Source organism: Brassica napus, chromosome A2 (genome assembly GCF_020379485.1).
Source record: "Brassica napus cultivar Da-Ae chromosome A2, Da-Ae, whole genome shotgun sequence".
Taxonomy (NCBI): domain Eukaryota; kingdom Viridiplantae; phylum Streptophyta; class Magnoliopsida; order Brassicales; family Brassicaceae; genus Brassica; species Brassica napus.
This window is the reverse complement of record NC_063435.1, coordinates 10,653,125-10,670,924: the sequence shown is the minus strand read 5'-3', so window position 1 is coordinate 10,670,924 and position 17,800 is coordinate 10,653,125. Positions and strand designations below refer to the sequence as shown.

The window sequence follows — 17,800 nt, the reverse complement described above, 5'->3', positions numbered from 1 at the left end:
TATTCCACCGTCTAAAGGTTAAGAATAGTGAAAATATGTTTCTACTTCAACATACAAACGATATTCCAATACCAACGACTAATATATCTGCATGTGTGTAATGAAATCTATTCAAAGTACTTTTATGTAGTAACTAACTAAAAATGGAATCGTTCGTATTGAAATCTACTACAGATTTCACATTTTCATAATAAAATTTTTTACAAATAATAAATGCCAAACAGTTTTAATATTAAAAATAAATGATGGCTTCAAAGCTTAAATAATTACTAAATCATTTTCATGGGTCATCAATATTTACAGATTTCAATATTCAAAATTATTACACATTTATAAAATTATATATTTATATGAAGCAAAGGTTATTTAACTATACTTCAAATAATAATTTAAAAAATCAATCAGATGATCTATAAGAAAATATATAATATACATTAGATAATAGAAGACATTTATATTTTATTAAATGTAGAGTATTTTAAATTTTAAGAAAGAATAAAATATGATTACTAAAAGATTAATAGAAATATCTAATATGTTTAAGATAATATATATATTAAAATAGAAAGTGATGATATTTCTAAGAAAAAAAAAATAATCTTTCAAAAAAAATGATATAATATAAACATTAAAAAACCTTTTAAAAAAATCTAAGGTTTAAGTTATATTTAATATTAAAATTATATAAATTTTATAGACAAATTATTAGAAAATCTAAGGTAAAATATCTAGTTATTATAATAGAGCATCACTACAGTAGGTTCTCACTCAATATCTCATCATTTAATTAAAACAAATTATTAGAAAAGCAGGAAAGAAACAAGTGAAAAAATTCCGTATCAAAATTTAAATTTGAGATGAATTTATGAGACATTTGTAAGAACCTCAATTTCCTTGTGGCGTCTATCAATTAATTCACTTAATATAAAAAAATAAAAGTAAACATATAAATTGACTTTTACAAACAAAAAAAAACATATAATTGACATATCAGTATTTTCCTAAATGTGGTTGCTTTTAGTATCATAAATCCATTAATCCATGAAACTATCTAAAACACACAAACCCTACTAATATTAGCCCAGACCATAAACTTGTGAACAATAAAGTGGTAGTTCAAATTGGGCAACTTGGTGGGGGCATGAAAAGACAAGAAGATTAAAAGAATGAGACAGAGTGAGGTGCAAAATGATAAGACTAGGGTCGTTCTTATCCACTTATGAACGAGAACGTGTTTTCTGTGACCAGTTTACATGTTAATCTCTTTGTTTCCTTCTCCTTACCAACCTTTCTTTTTTCCCAAATATTACTTTCCTACCAGATTTCTTCTGCCTCAATAAATAAAATATCTATGAGATCTTTGATTGTGAACAGAATCTATACATCCTAATCAACCTCGGAGCTACTCTGGTTCACTCACTATACAATCTTCTTTTGTGTCTTCTTTAAGATTGAATGTGATTTTAAAACGCACTTCCTTTACAAGATCCCACCAATAAAACTATTGACGCTATTTTACACATACATATTCCCTTGTGAATATTTCTTTATTTTTGTTCGGTTTTATAGAATATTTCTTTATTTTTTCGGTTGTGTGAAATCATATCATTTTAGTTTTATTACAAGTTAATCAATTATCAATAACAAAGTGGATGGTTCGCCAAGCTCTGTTCAATGTGCACAGAGAGTTTTTAATGAGTCTGCTGTTCTTAGTCTTCAACCCCAAGAGAAGGAATGTTTTTCATAGTAGCAAGAAAAACTAGTTTTCAATTTTTTTTAGCATTTTGTGATGATGCAACATATTCGTATAACCATAAAAATAAACTAGATTACTAAAGACAGTAAAATACTCCTAACAATACTGGTTTTTATTCTCGACACTAACAGACAAGACAAACGTATAAATATATATATGTTAGTGTTTCAAATAAAAAAATGAACCTACAATAACAGACTAAACCATTACAACAATGCTCAAATACATAGACGCCTGACGCCTTCTCCTGCTGGTAACATAATAAATGGTAGCTATAATAATAATCTGTTGATTATATTACAAGTCACCATCGTAATAAAACCTCGCAGAGGCTTTAAAAACGGAAGAAGAAGGGTTTTAGGTATGCGAAGCAGAAGAGTAATTCATTCCACTTGATTCTCCGGTTGACAAATCAAGAAGCATCTTCTTGTACGGCAGTGCACTCATGAGCCTGCACCAAGATCAATTCTTTTTAGATTCAACTTCTCGTCACATATCGAAGAACTCAAGATTCTATAAAGGAAAAACGAGTTAAACTATTTCGCAAAAAAAAAAACGAATTAAACTTCTATTATCAGTTACATTAATTTTAGTGCAAAAAATTAGTTAAGAAAGAAACAAATCAAACCTCTCTTTGCGCTTCTCCAAGAACCGAGCCAATGAGGCTTTACGAGCTTGAGGAACTGAAATTGAAACATCTTTTAGATTAGTGTTAAAGAATAAAAGTCTAGCATCGCTAGTTGGAGTATTAATGAAATAATATGTAAATCGTTATCATCAATCAATTGGTTTTAAGTTGGAAGTGTATCTAAAATTTAAATTTAGCAATTAGACATGACTTATGTGATGAAAATTTTGAATACACAAAAATTGATTTCATGTTGATATATATACCTGAAGGAATCATATTTCCAGGACCTGCTGCGTTGAATGATTCGATCATGCTCATTGCATTAGTCGCACCAACGGGTATGTCTCTACACCTAGAGAAACTATCAGCGTAAGTGGCAGAGCTTGATGATGCCGCAGCAGCAGCGTTATGGACTTGTTTTCCATAAACTCTTTCAGTTTCTTGAACTGGTTTCTTCAAACTGCTCTCTCCAGTTTCTCCTTGCAAACCGTTCCGAGCACATAACATAATAGCTTGAGCCTAATCACACATATAAAATATGTGTAAAATATGTACATGGTACGTCTCGTAAATTTAACTGTATAAAATATGTACTGATTATACCTTATCAGGAGATATATTATTAAAGACGCTAACAGTTCCACCATAGAAGATAGTGAGCTGAGGTAGTGATCCTGAGGAAGCCACTCTGTTCCACAAAGCCCCATAACCAAAATTAAACCTAACTCAACAGTTCTTGCGTCTCAAGTTAGGTCTTATTTTTGAAATCTTAGGTACGTTACCGAGCATCCGCCGACAAGTTAAAAGCAGGACGGAAAGAAGAATGATTTGTTAACGGAACTGAACCGCCAAGTAAAAGCGGATTCGCGTTCTGAAACGCACCACCGCTAAATTGGCTTCTGCGGAGATTGCTGGCCGCAGAAACTGGTCCCCGCTGGTAAGAGCCCGCCTGAAACGTCAACATCTTAACATTTTTTTCACATGTCTTTTAATAGAAAAAGTGCCGACATATGCGTCTATCTAAAACTTCAAAGGCCAGTCGCCACATCTTTTATTATCTAATCTATTAAAATAGAGTCCTATTTAAATGTTACCATGGCATATTTTTAATTTGGACTTATTGAACATGTTGTGACTAAATATAAAAACAAACTAATATATACAATTTGATATGGTAACTGGTATATTTATATTAAACCAGTTATGGTTTGGATTAATATTTGAGTACCAAACCATATTTTTTAATCTGAACCAAAAAAAATACGGTTTGAATGAATTCAAGAGAAATCAATTGAACTTATTAGAATCTCATCTAATAGATAGATTGATTATTGTTGCTCCACGTTTTGAAACCTATAGGTTAAGAGATCAATATGGCCAACTTCCATGGATTAATTCTGAACTCAAAAATCAAGAACTATTAATTGTTTTGACCAATTATAGGAGTGTTTGACCTGTGGTTTATTTTTGTATGAAGACCATCTCATACGTAGTAGTTTTAGATTATAATTAACATCGACTTCTTCTTCTTAACCATGCCACATATTTTATACTCAAATCTCTATTATACACCCAAACACAACATCAACGTGTTATTCCGCGATGGTATATTCCTAAGAAAATATAGCATGCTATAAAACATATTTCAACAATATCATTCTATATAGTTTTAGATAGATTTTTATGTATTCGAAATTCAAAATCTATTTTAAAAATATAGAACATGTCACTGAAACAAATATATCCCTAAATCTATGCATTTTTAATTTTAATTTACCAGCTTCCATTGATACCAAATATTTGATATTAGTAACAATATCAAAACAACATATTACAATATTTTAAATTTATGCTATAATCCCGGGTTGGAATTAATATTCGGTAATTTTGATAATAGCTTCTATTTTCGGAATTTTGTGGTTCTAAACATCAAAACCAAATTAAAACTACTATTATGTAATTAATACACAACAAACATCATATATTATAAATATAAATTCATAACTATAAATAAAAAAATAATCCGTGCAATCCCACAAACACTATAAATAAAGTATAACTAGGCGTTTTCCTGCACTATGCGTAGAAATAAAGCTTTAAATTATATTTATAAATAACTTATTGTTAATTATTGGTTTTATTATTTGCGTACAATATTTTAATTATATGTAAAAATTAAGATAAAATAAATATTTTTATTTACATTTATATTTAATAATATATATATATATATATCTTGGAATTATTTTTATTTATTTATTTTGGTTAATATATATTAAATAAAATTAAAATTAAGGGAAAGTTTTGTTATGATAATTAATAAAACATAAGATTAAATAATGTTTCTAAAATGTGTAAATATTAAAAAGAAAGAATCATAATTTGATTATAATTTTTTTTTGAAAATGCATAAATGTTTTAAGATTTGTTTTAATAATAAAAATTATAAAACCATTTAAAAAAAATTAAATAATATTTTCAAAAATTGTTATATATTACTGTATTTCTAACTTTACTATTTATTGTTATATTAATGGTTATTATAAGTTATTACATTATTCTAAAAATTTATCAAAACTATAAAACAACATTAAATGTAAATGTTCATATCATAATTAGTCCAAATCATGGATGTTTATTAGTATGTCATGTCATAATTTTGCTTTCAAAATTAATGTGGTGATGACATGCGTCAATATCACTTTGTAAATAATGTATAGGAGATTGCAAAATTAGATGAACCAAACCAAAAAACAAAATAACAAAACTCAAATTCATAAACAACCGAACTATTACTATATTTCTTAAACCAAAATCAAAACCAGTAACCAAACCGGAACTAAACCGAAAACTAAAACAATCATCAAATCTTCATAAAATATTAATTTTAAAACATAAATTATAAATACAAATTTAAGTAATCCCGCACAATAGTGCGGGTCTGAATCTAGTTGTTTTCTAATTTTGCGGCTGGCTAGCGACTCTTAAATCTCACTTATAAAGAAAACTATTTTTTTTTCCTTTTACAATTTCCATTAATGATTGGCCACACACAATAGTTTTTTTTTTTCTTTTGATAGATCAATTAAAAATCTTGTTAACAAATCAATAAAAGTTCAAGAAATAAAATTAAAACTCCGACAGGTTTTCCGACCATTCTCCCGGAGCTTTCCGCTGACAGTTGTCCGGGAAAGTAGTTAATGTAACCATTAAATCAGCCACAGCCATAAGATGGTGAAATTGTGAAAGTTCTGTAACCAAACTAGTGATTAAAAGAAGTTGAATTGAATCTTAAAAGCAGTTGAACAAACCTGAAAATCAGGCATGAAACTTGAATTAGGCAAGAGCTTTGCCTTTCCCCATTGTATAGCTGCCTTCTTGCTCAATACTAAAATGATCCAATTTTTATTTACATCAAATAAAATTACTCATTTTGTAAACTCCAAATTCTCATTTTTCATGCATCATTTGATCAAATATTATTATTATCTACGTTTTGGAATCTAAGCAGTTGGTCAAATCTAAGTTAATTCTATTTAAAAACAACAACTTTGGACTATAGTAAACATGCTTATACGGTAGAGAGACAAGAACACAAACCTCGTTCTCCGACATGATCATCGTTGGCCTCGCGTTTAACGTTGCTGAGATACTTCTTGTCGCTCAAACCAAGAAAATCTCTTTCCATCTCGAACTAAAACAAAGAACCACTACGACACAATTTTCTCTCTGTTTCTGCTCAAAAGATTTAATTTAAAAAACAAAACAAAACAAAAGGAGTGGGAATCCAATGGGAAGGTTTCGTTTCGGTAATGTTGCAGACACACTTTTGGAGACGGTGTTCTTTTCTAGTTTTTAAAGGCTTTTGCTTGATTAAAAACCATGTGGGGCTTATTCCACCGGGAAACACAGTTGGTGCGACCTGCTAGACCGGTTAATTTCACATGTTTTTTATGTTTCTCTTTTGATTTTTGATTTTTTTTTTGGCTTTCTCGGGATTGTAGACATCTGTCGGTGGATCTGATTTTAATTCTAACAGAGAATAATGAGGGGTGAATTTGATGGCTATTGGATATTTTATTTCATGAACTCACCACATGTGAAATGTGTGGTTCCTTTTCTTATTCAACGGTTTGATATTTATCAAGGCTAGTAAAATATTTGTATAGTTTGATTTGATTTGTTTTTTGTTTCGATCACACTAAAAAAATTGGATATCTATTTACGAAGTAAAAAATACTTTTTTTTAGGAACAAGTTCTATAATTATATTTTATATAAATTTTACGATATTTTAACTTAATAAATTGTTTTATAATATTTTATTTATTAAATTGATTATATCAATTATTAAAGTTTGAAAATAAATAATTTTCTGTAATAAAATATTTTTATTTTTATTTTTTATTTTTTAATTATCTGAATCGAATCGGATTTCCGATTAAAAATATAAAAAGTTTGAATATCTGAATACCAAATATCTAGATAGCTATAATATCTAGATAGATACAAATCAAATTGATTTGGATAACTGGTTATTCAGATAAACAAATCGAATCACAAATATTTCCAAAAATCTGATATTCAATTTATGCCACCCCTGTTTATCACCACATTTTATTTATTTGAAAAGTATACAGCCTTCAAATCCCACCTTCAATGTATTTGAATTTTCTTTTTAATAATTAATATTTTAAATCGTAATAAATAGTTTAGCGATACCTAAGCTTCCTTTAATATGTCATTTTTATAAATGTTTGACTAATAGAAAAGAAAGAGGTCAATGTATGATTTAGTATATTATTATTAGTTCGTATATGAAATTTAAAACAAATTTATGTTGATGTATGTTTTACTACATGTCATCAGTGTATGTAACGATCCGAATCGCAACACTCTTGTTGATGTATAATTGGCCGATTTCTCCGGCCATTGATGAGGTGACCCTTTCGTAGAGGCGAAGTGTCACTTGTTGGATTACTACACTACTATCCACCGCGTGAATAATCAATGGGCCGAAATAAGTTTCGTTTGCTTACCTAAGTCCGAAAGTTATGTGTTGTCGGCCCAACATTGGTAAGTATTCCACTACGTTAGATTCTATATCTGCTTGTGTGGTCTTCTTTCGAGTTTGTCAAACCAAAAACTGTACTTGCTTGTTGAAAGCATCATCAGCCTGCAGTTTTCTTCTTAAAAATATCGTTATAATATAAATTAATGTAATCATTCATCAAATGAAATGATAAGTGTTCATTTAAATTTTAACTTTTCAATAATAAAAACTTGAACCACTAATGAAAAGATAAGTATAGAGAAAATATTTAACGTTTGTGGAAATCTTTTCGGACGATCGACTCTCTATTTTTCTTCCTTTAATTGTTTTATTAATTGTGAAAGCACCGTAGCCTATTGGTTAAGGTTTAAAGGCTTCTACATCCAGGTTTGGAGTTCGAATCCCAGACTATGCAATTTATTGCAGATTACAGGAAATCCAGGTTTCAAGTCCCGGAGAGAACGGTTTATTAAACAATTATGCAGAGTACAGAGGAAAGGCTTGTAAGGGATCTTCAACATGGTGCAAGTAAATCTGGTCAGACGTACATCTTCATAGGACGGCTCAGATGATGCAGTTAGACGTAGGTCTTCATAAGACATGTAGTATTGTCGGTTGTTGAATCGTCTATGTAATCTTTCATATATCATAATTGTAAGATCATAATAAATCAGCGTTAAAAAAAATTAATAAGAAACTCGAAAAAACCTCGGATGCCTTTAACGATTCAATCTAATCAGGTTTTTGTAGCACAGGTAACCTTTGATTATATAACACATGATACTTTTTGATATAAAATAACTTAATAATGTTATACCAATATGATATTAGAATATTGCTTGAAAACATTGTTCTCTTATACACTGATTTTTATATTATATATGTATTAAATAAACCTTTAAAATCCCTTATATATAAAAAAAAGGCATTACAACATTTTAGCTATGACACATGTTTTCATTAGAATGATTCTTAAAGTATCTAGAAAAATATAATGGCCCACTAAACATATATTATATATTTTTCATTAAACTAACCATGAAATTAATTAACAATCTACAATTATTATTTTTCCTTTTTTCGTTAAATAAAAGCTACAGAATTACTAAAAGTGAAGAAAATATTCATTTGGCAATTAATAATTTTAATAATAAAGATCTGATAAAAATTTACATATCTTCCATTATTTTTAATATTATATTATTAAAATAAATTAAACAATCATATTAATCATATTATAATAATTTAGATGTTTTGTATATGTTATATTTTGAATTCTTAAAAATGACTATAAATTATGAAAACTGTTAAAAGTCTTATATTGAAATTTTTTATGATCTATAGTTTAAAATTTTGTTATAATAAAATAAAAATGATCAGAAAACCGTATGAGTCAAAAATCACATTTAATAGATATTCAGATTAATACATATATATAAAAAGCTTATGACATGATATACTTATGGATGAATATGCAAAAGTTAGTTATTAGAATATATATTTCATTCCGCGCATGTTCGCGGATAATCATTAATTAATGTGCAATCTAGAATTAAAAATTTCAGAAGATTAAAAATATGGAAAAGAGTTAGACGTTGGTTGGTATGTCCAATTCCTAAATCATCTGATAATCGGCTTACAGTTTTATTATATCATTTTAATGATTAAAGCATACATTAGGCCAATTCTTCAATTGAATTCCTTAGTCATTAATTATGAGAATAAATAATGATGAATAAGAAGAAAAGATTCGTAAAGACATTCACAATAGGACGAACAGAATGATTTTCTTCTCGATTCTCACATCCTAATTTTCGGTTTACCATGTTCCATTATTCTGGACACATTCATTTATTTTAAACACATTCCCTCTCCTCCTATGTTTGGTTGTGTGTGTGTGTGTGTGTGTGTTTACGCGCACATGTGCAATAATAAAAGAAGACTAAAATGATATTAGATACCAAATACTCCAGAATGTTGCTACGTCCATATCCAATTAATAAGATAAGAAGGAAGGTTTGTTAATTATTATCCATTATATTTTTTTCTTTCTAAAGTTCGATGACAATACAAAAATCGAGTACAAAATACAATCGTTGAAATACTATATAACTACATCTTGTGAGGCATCCAGTCACAATTTTTTTAATTACCAAAATACAACTAGCATTGCATGGCTTGACTCGTAGTTGATTGACCTCTTTCCCACGTTGACTTTTCATTTACAACATTTCTCGTCTACAAATTCATAGACATAGTAAGAATTTAGATTTTAATTATTGACAAAAGGGGAAAATAGAAATTAAATAGAGAAAATACCTTGTAATTTTCTCAATTGCTTTCCAAGAAAAGCGAGAAACACAACGAGCAAGATGACTAAGGTGATGATCCCAATAATTATCGCCAATGTTTTTCCGACGCCGTCATTATTTTTATCGTCTTTATCTCCTCCTGCTAATTAAACTTTACTATTACATAAATAAATATCAAGACTATCACATATTTAAAAGTCTATCATCCAAATAATATTACCACAATTCAGCACTTGACCATAGAGAGAGGTTGCCATCTATGGCTACATTATAAGTTTTTGTTTTCATTTCCTCCTTGTGTGATTACGACTTTTTATCTATACTACTTTAAAAAAAAAATCTATATTACTTTAAAAATAAAGAAAGCTGACCAAAGTTTGAGTTTGAGTTTGAGTTTGGGGTCTGGCGAGCGTGACTACCACCGTAGCTAAAACGCGCGTAGCACTTGGACAAGTAAACGTATCCTCCCTGGGACATACCACAGTCAGAACTGAGCCGTCCGATTGCATCAGTCAAGCAATCCTGACACTGGGCTGGACTTAGATCACCCATGCACTGAGCCATACCCCGAACATCCCCGTTCCCTCCAGACCTGTCAGATCCACTCCCTGAACTTAACGAACCCATGACGTCACTGACTCTGGTCAACGCATCCTGGTCGTTAAATCCCATCGGCTGTCCACATTTCTTGAGCATCTCTGTTTTGTCCTGAACGCCAAAGAACGAGCTCTTGTCGAACCGGACCAGACAACTTTGCATCTCCAAGAACACTGAGTACGAGTTGGGACATGTGTTTCCGACCAGTGCTGTGGCACGTGATACGCACGATGAGCAAGAAGTTGCGTCTAGGTCAACGCTGCACTGGAAAAGACCATATACAACGGCCGGTTCGGATTTTTCTCCGGTACCGGAGGGAACGGTGAGGTTATTGTAGCGGCTGGCGACGGTGGAGCTAACGAGGGAAGAGAGGAGGGAGTTGAGGTTGGTCTCGTAGGCGGAGCCAGGAGAGAACTTTTCCGGAGAACACTTTGCGAATATGAACGTGTCTGTGGAGGCGGAGGAAGTTGGGCTGTATGTGGCGGTGGAGGAAGTTTGGTCCATCAGAACGACGGTGGTGAGAACGAAACAGAGAAGGGTCGCCGTTGTGGTTGTTTTCAACATGTTTGATCTGACGGTGACTCAAGAGGGAAAGTGTTTAGGCAGAGTAAAATAGAAGTTGAGGAGCGAATAGTTTGCTTTAAAGAGAATTGACGTAAAGAATGGACTAACATATAGTGTATATGTAGTTTCCATGTTGCATGGTTTTTTTTGTTTGTATCTTTTTGGTGGACGTTCTTAAGTTATTTTTCCACAAATTGCAGTTATTCCATATATTATTGAAATCACTAAAATACAACAACTCTTTGTCCGTTCAGACTTAAATGATTAATGCTTTATTGTAGAATTTTGCAAAGTGGGTTTAGTTTAATTAATTTAATGTCCATTACAGTTTTCTTTAAAGCAAGTATATCTTTTTACTCATTTGGATTCAAATTTTGACTTTGACAGTAGTGACGATTTGTGTGAATGAATTCGTTAGCTCCTATATATACCGTACGTTGTTACATTTTATTAATTAATTACCCTTTCTATAAGCCACAAACTGGATGTAATTTCTTATAGTATATGGTGGTCTTCTGTGGAGCTTTTAAAGGCGTATATAAAGGTAATATTTGGGGAATGTCAAGAAATAGATTCAACTTTCTTGACAGATATTTATATTTGTTAATTTTGTTCCACTTGAGTTTCTCTCTCAATCGGTTTCACATCCTCGGTCTAGTTTGTCTTTAACAAGATGATACGAAGAAGCTTCTAGCATTATGTATAGAATCATATATACAATGACCATGTTGTGTCTCTTGGTTGCAAAGACAATATGAATATTACCAAGTAATGAAGACTATACGTCATGAAAACGAGTTTGGTTATTAACTTATATATAATATAGCGTATAGAGTTTGAATAGGCAATGGCACATGAAAGTGATCTTAAGAAGATGAAAATTAAATATATGGAAAGGGATATTGGCGTGTTGGTCGAGATGTATCATCTTTTTCTTTTCATTTATATAAATGAGATTGTACTTGGGGGCCGACGAAGATGTTTTAGCCACCAAAAGGCACTTTTGTAGCTAAACTTTCTTCTGCAGGAAAAAATTCACATTCACATAAAAGGAAAATAGATAAACAATAAAGAAAACTTCCAATGTCAAAGTTTAGTTACGGGACCGGTAAACACATATAGTGATATAGAGAAGGCAATAATGGTCTTTGACCTTCTTTGTGTGGTTCTTAAAAACAAAACACCATCGTTGTATAGACTTTTTCTTTGACTATAGATTGTTGTAGACTTTGTATACTTCTTTGACTTTCTGTTTGAACTGAAAATAGTTTCTAGAACAAAAACCCACTAAGTAGTATTTGTAACGAGCGCTACAGAGTCTTTATTGTTATATTCTAATTTTAAGCTCTGGGAAGTCAATTACTTGTTTTGATGCTAAAAATGGACATGTAATCTTGAGTTGTTAATTCATAGCTGGTGTTGACATGCGAGATAACACTTACCTTTGTGTTCGAGTCGAAGCTCCAGTCCATGATGGGATAAGAAGTTTACTTAATTTAGTCAAGTCGAAACTTGTTAGAATAAATATAGGATAGTACTAATCTCATCGTTCAAGTTCCAATTACCAAAAACATTACACATATACGGACTGCATGTGTTCTAGATGTCTAAAATGAGTTGTAGCAAATCCTCTAATTTTATTGTTTTTGAACAATCAAGGGAAATTGCCCCCCTATATGCATAAAACACACAAATTCACTATCTAACCACAAACACTCTCTCTCTCCTCATTTCTCTTCCTATCCCTCTCTAATTTCTCATAGAAATCTAATTACCCCTTTTTTGGTTATTTGGCACAGGAAGCATTCACGACACCAGAACGTTACTTACAATTACTAATGAGTAGTAAATAATGACACAATGACAATAATGTCACAATACAACGTAGTTAAGGAGTTAAATTAATAAACAAATACTTAAGATGACATAATCGATAGCAGAAAGATTGGGTGATTGCATGGTTGCTTTGATCAATCCTATTACTTTCCAAAATATTATTTTATTTTGACGTAACATAAGAATAAAAAAGGACAGATTAGAAGTTGTGTCATTTTTTCACTAACGAACATGGCCCTACCAAAAGGAAAAGTTACGTTATCTAAATAACATGAACATTTCTCAATTTACCGAGACTAAGATGTATCTAAAGTTCACACACGATGGTTAATTTAAACGTAAGTGCTTAACTAAACATTTTTTCTTTGTCTTCCTTGGGTGGATTCGTAATCATTATTTTCAGTACAGAACAGTATTAAATTTAGGAGGGATTAAACTGATGCAGAGATTAAGGGATTTTGGTGAGTAATTTCGTGCTTGACTTGATATATTCTTGACTTGATATATAAGTCATTGGTCTATTTCTTGAATAATAATAATAATATCTTATCGTGGAGTCGATAATTTTTTTAAAATTAGACTAACCTTTTTTTTTTGACAGCAAATTAGACTAACCTAATACGGTTGACTCATTCGTTAATTTCAAAAGGAAAACATTTCTTGAAAACTTGGTAGACATATTTCAAGATTGAAATTAGAGACATCCAATATAACTACCCATTAACTAGTACAGAGTTGAAAGGACTTTGGTATTCTAGCTATTGTTTGATTAAAGACAATCTCTGGTTACAAATCATAATCAATTAATCAGGATCGTCTTGTTTTCATCAAAAACTCGATTCAAAAGTTATAAAGTGACAAGATCAACTTCCCTCTGTTTTACTTTTTGTCTTGTCAAAGTTTGCCTACTCTCACATGAATAAGTTCGAATCAATATCATATATAACATTCCTCCTTTTCTCTTCTTACGCATCAATGAGTGGATCTGTTTACAAGTGTAACGAGTAAAAATCATATATATAGAATGTTTTTTAAGTCTTGTTGATTTTATGATTTTTTGTTTGATACTGTATACATATATATATAGACCATCATATATATTCTGAATGTGTAATTAAAAAGGGATATTTATAGAATTTAATCAGTGCCATATCTGAAAGTATATTAATTATGGTTAAGGATAAGACATGGTTTGTCAGCTCTAATTGTTTTTGAGGAATAAAGGTTTTTTTAAACCCTATCACGGACTGTCCCTTTGAACAAAAGTTTTCTGTATACAATAATGTAACAGCACACATGCTAGATTAGACACCACAATTAGCATACCTCTGGTATAATATAATTTTTTACATGGGTGCATCACTTTTACATTTGTACGTTGATGATCTTAATTAAAGTATAAGCGAATATAATAGTTTTTGAGAAGAATATAATAGTTTTTGTCTATGGCCACCAAGCCAAATTTTGGAATACTATAATTGTAATAACAATAAACTTTTATTTCATATTCAAGAGGCATATACACCAAGAAGGCTATACTTCGGGAACAGAGATAGCTAAGCTACCAAGTAATCTCTTTTTATCATCAACATCCAACATCCACACTTAAGGAACATGCGTTTGGATCAACAACATGGTCTACTTGTATGTAGAGAGTTTTTTGGTATGAAGGTATGTACAGAGTTGCATCAAAAGATGATAGTGACCAAAACTATAGATAAAAAAAAGCACAAAGACCCAAACTTGATGATAAAAAACCAACAGAACTTGCCAAAACCACCAGGGAAGCCACTCAAAGGCCCATGTTGTTATTAATGTTGAAGTGCGTGCGCATCTCTTCTGGAGTCTTGCCTATCATCATATCCGCTACAGTCTTACACGTCGGGTTAAGAAGTCCAGTGATGCTCAAATAGTTAGCAGCCTACAAAACAAATCATCAAAACTACTCCATTTTAACTCAAAACCAATCGTACCCTAAATCGTATTTGATCAAAAACCCAAAAATTTGATACCATCAAAGGACTCAATGTTTACACAAAATCAATCATTACTCAAAATCGTATGCGATCAAAAACCATCAAAAGACTCAATATTTACTCAAATTCAATGATACTCAACTTTGACGAACTCGGAGTCCCAATTCTTGAGCTCAGTGTCCTCGGTGTTTCCATAGATATCCTTCTCACTGGTGTTAGCTTTGTCCCACTCTCCATTAATGTTCTCTTCTCTCTATCCTCTTCACCATCATCAATGGCTTTCTCTTTATCCTTCACCTCCTTCATCCTCCTCCTTTCCCTCCGTCGCCGCTTTCCTCCTCTTACTGTGCTGCACTTGTTTCCGACGATTGTCTTTCCTCCAGGATGTCTTAAGCTTCAACTCCTAGGCAAGAGCTCATAGCGAGAGGAGTTTGTCATTGTGTTCTGCAAAAAAATTAGAGTTCATATGATTGTGATGAATAAAACGATGAGATTTTCAGAAGCAAGACTCACCTATTTATATATGTAGATTCATCGTCTGAAAGAAAGGTGGGAACATTGAATGAAGAATCGTGGAAGGAGTGGGGGAAGAGATAGAGTTAAGAAGAACTTTAACGACACTGATTGAATCTGGTTGAGTTCTGTAACGTTTTTGATCTCCCATTGCAGGAGGGGGAAGAAATCATGTATGTTGATTGTGGTGACAATCAAACAACGCAATGGAAACCCTTCGAGTTGATTCCTCATGTTGACTGCAGCTTTCGAACGGCGGACAACAAAGAACGGGATGAAAACAAATTCCGAAGACATGCAGGTTGAGAGGGTTAGGTCACTTGCTATCGGCCTAGGTTTCATGAGATTTCTATGGTTGCTTGATGAAACGCATCGTATAACTAGATGGACACGTGTCAACTCGTGAAGCTTCAACTTTATGATGTGGTACTGGCGTGTCCTCACCAAGATAGAGAAAGCATGTTTTAATTATATAAGACTAGGGCGAGCCTGCGCTTCGCGCGGGATTTTGACGTAGTTTAAGTGTTCAGATCATTGTGTTTTAAGTTTTGAAAAATTAGTTATCTATTTTTATGAAGCATTATTGACATGTGATCTTTTTTATAGAACATGTTAACAATATTGATAACTGAAGTAAGTGTGGACGCCTAAATTACATAATTACATAGTTCTGATTCTTTGAATAAAATAATAATTATTTTTTATTTAGATGATGCATTTCCTTTGTTTTCTTTGATTTATTTGAGATTATCCATCGTCATATGTTTTCTTTGTAAACTTTTGTATATTGCGGTTAATCATAACCTTGTAGTTATTTACTTAGTTATAAAAGTTCAAGAAACAATGTTATGATGTCATTTCGCTACTTCAAAAGTGTGTGAATACTTGGTGATAGTCATATGGATATTTTTATTATTATTTGTTAGATAATTTTACTTTTTAAAAATAAAATATTTTGAGTATGTATATTCACTGCTTGTGCTTTTCCATCAATCGCATATCAATTTGTATAGTATGAAATAGTTGTGAAAATACATTTTTTTTCGTTTGTCTGAGTTTGATAAAACATGAAAAATTATATCACAAATGTACTTCCTTTCTTTTTATTATTATGATTTTCAGATATTTTGGTAGTTTATATATTAGATTAGATCATATATTAGATTAGATCATGCATTTCACTAAATTATTGTTTGTTGATTTATTTTCGCAATTTTATTATGTATTTTCAATAAATTTTTTAATTTTTATTTGTTATATCTTCTAAAAATTAATTTTAAACTAATTTTTATAAAAATATTTGTTCTGATTGTTTATTGATCATTCGTTATGGTTTCCATTTTTATTTTTGTTAATTTATTTAACTTGAGCTTAGTGACAAAAAAAATAGCAAATTTCATGAGAATCACTTCAAAAACAATATTGTAATTAGATTGTTCTTTTTCGTTCTAAAAGATTTTCTATTTATCTCGGAAATTTTTGTATTCAAGTATGAAAACTTGAATAATATGTAACTTGGCAACATTTCATAACTTGGTGTAGTAAGGCTCCTTAACAAAACCTATGTCTTCTCCATTACTTTTGATGATATCTGACGATCTAGGGCTCATAAAAGCTCAAGAGAATCCAAGAAAAGAAAAAGGCCCAATCTGTATTTTTTAAAAGTTACTGCAGAAAAGAAAAGGATTGATATATATTTTGTGTCATCTAGTCGGAAACACATGTGCAGATGAGATGAGACTTTGTATAATATCCGTATATAACTTGTGGCCCATCATGAGTTGTGGACTTGTGGTGTTTCTAGAAGAAAAAGTATTGCGAGTTAATGGCGTGTCGTAGTCCCATTTTGAGCAGTTACATTTTCATCACGAAATCGATAATGTGGGGAGAGCTTACGGGATGTTGTAAAGTTTACTACGTGCAGAGAGTCAATAGAGTTACTAATAAAGTTCCTAATGGTATTTTAAGAAACAAATTGAGAATAAGGACTTGGTGATGTCATCATCAGGTACATACACATAAACTTCCTTACACTGTAGAAAAATATTTAAGTTATTCTAAACTGAAAGTAAGCTTGTTTTGTTCTATAATAATAATAAGCTTGTCTAGTAGAAATAAAGTCTTATGCAAATATCATTATTTAACATTTTTCTCAAGGTTTATTTTACTTTACTATATTCAGTAAGTAAAATACATTAATTGTTTCAAAATCGTTGCTGAAATTCAACTTATAAGTTATGAATTATTTCTACCTTTTATACTTTTTTTTTGAATATACATTAGTTACTCTTATACATTTTCTTTAAACATATTGATTTAGTTAATACCGAAAATAAAATAATTGTTTCACTATTATTATTATTATTATTATTATTATCATTATTATTATTATTATTATTATTATTATTATTATTATTAATTAGGTAGATAGTATAAAATATTATACTACTCGAAACTGATTAGATTTTCCAGAAAATAATATTATTGTTTGGTTTCAGAGTAGTGATTGTTTTATTTTTATTCTATTATTTGTTTTATTTGTTTTTATAATGGTTGTATTATG

General features: G+C 30.6%; 2 protein-coding genes and 1 long non-coding RNA gene across 4 annotated transcripts; all 3 read right to left on the bottom strand.

The window, feature by feature from the left end:
• Positions 1-1,847: 1,847 nt before the first annotated feature.
• On the bottom strand, positions 1,848-6,244 carry LOC106395195 (protein TIFY 7). Its single transcript, XM_013835710.3, has 7 exons — positions 5,988-6,244; positions 5,699-5,775; positions 3,170-3,336; positions 2,991-3,075; positions 2,651-2,906; positions 2,385-2,439; positions 1,848-2,207 (listed from the first exon to the last, which is right to left on the bottom strand). The coding sequence occupies exons 1-7, from the start codon at positions 6,073-6,075 to the stop codon at positions 2,114-2,116; spliced, it is 822 nt and encodes a 273-aa protein (XP_013691164.2). The 5' UTR covers positions 6,076-6,244; the 3' UTR covers positions 1,848-2,113.
• A 3,212-nt stretch (positions 6,245-9,456) lies between these two features.
• LOC106395206 (plasmodesmata-located protein 5) lies at positions 9,457-11,006 on the bottom strand. 2 transcript variants are annotated; one of them, XM_013835721.3, is made up of 3 exons: positions 10,123-11,006; positions 9,759-9,893; positions 9,457-9,677 (listed from the first exon to the last, which is right to left on the bottom strand). In XM_013835721.3, exons 1-3 carry the CDS (start codon positions 10,910-10,912, stop codon positions 9,658-9,660), a joined length of 945 nt encoding a protein of 314 aa, XP_013691175.2. In that variant the 5' UTR covers positions 10,913-11,006; the 3' UTR covers positions 9,457-9,657. The 2 variants fall into 2 exon arrangements, with proteins under 2 accessions (XP_013691175.2, XP_013691181.2); XM_013835727.3 differs by having other exon boundaries at positions 9,759-9,890; positions 10,123-11,003.
• Positions 11,007-14,283: 3,277 nt separating this feature from the next.
• On the bottom strand, positions 14,284-15,591 carry LOC111208919. Its single transcript, XR_002660825.2, has 3 exons — positions 15,238-15,591; positions 14,867-15,168; positions 14,284-14,669 (listed from the first exon to the last, which is right to left on the bottom strand). It is a non-coding gene; the product is annotated as an uncharacterized LOC111208919 (long non-coding RNA).
• Between the last annotated feature and the right edge of the window lie 2,209 nt (positions 15,592-17,800).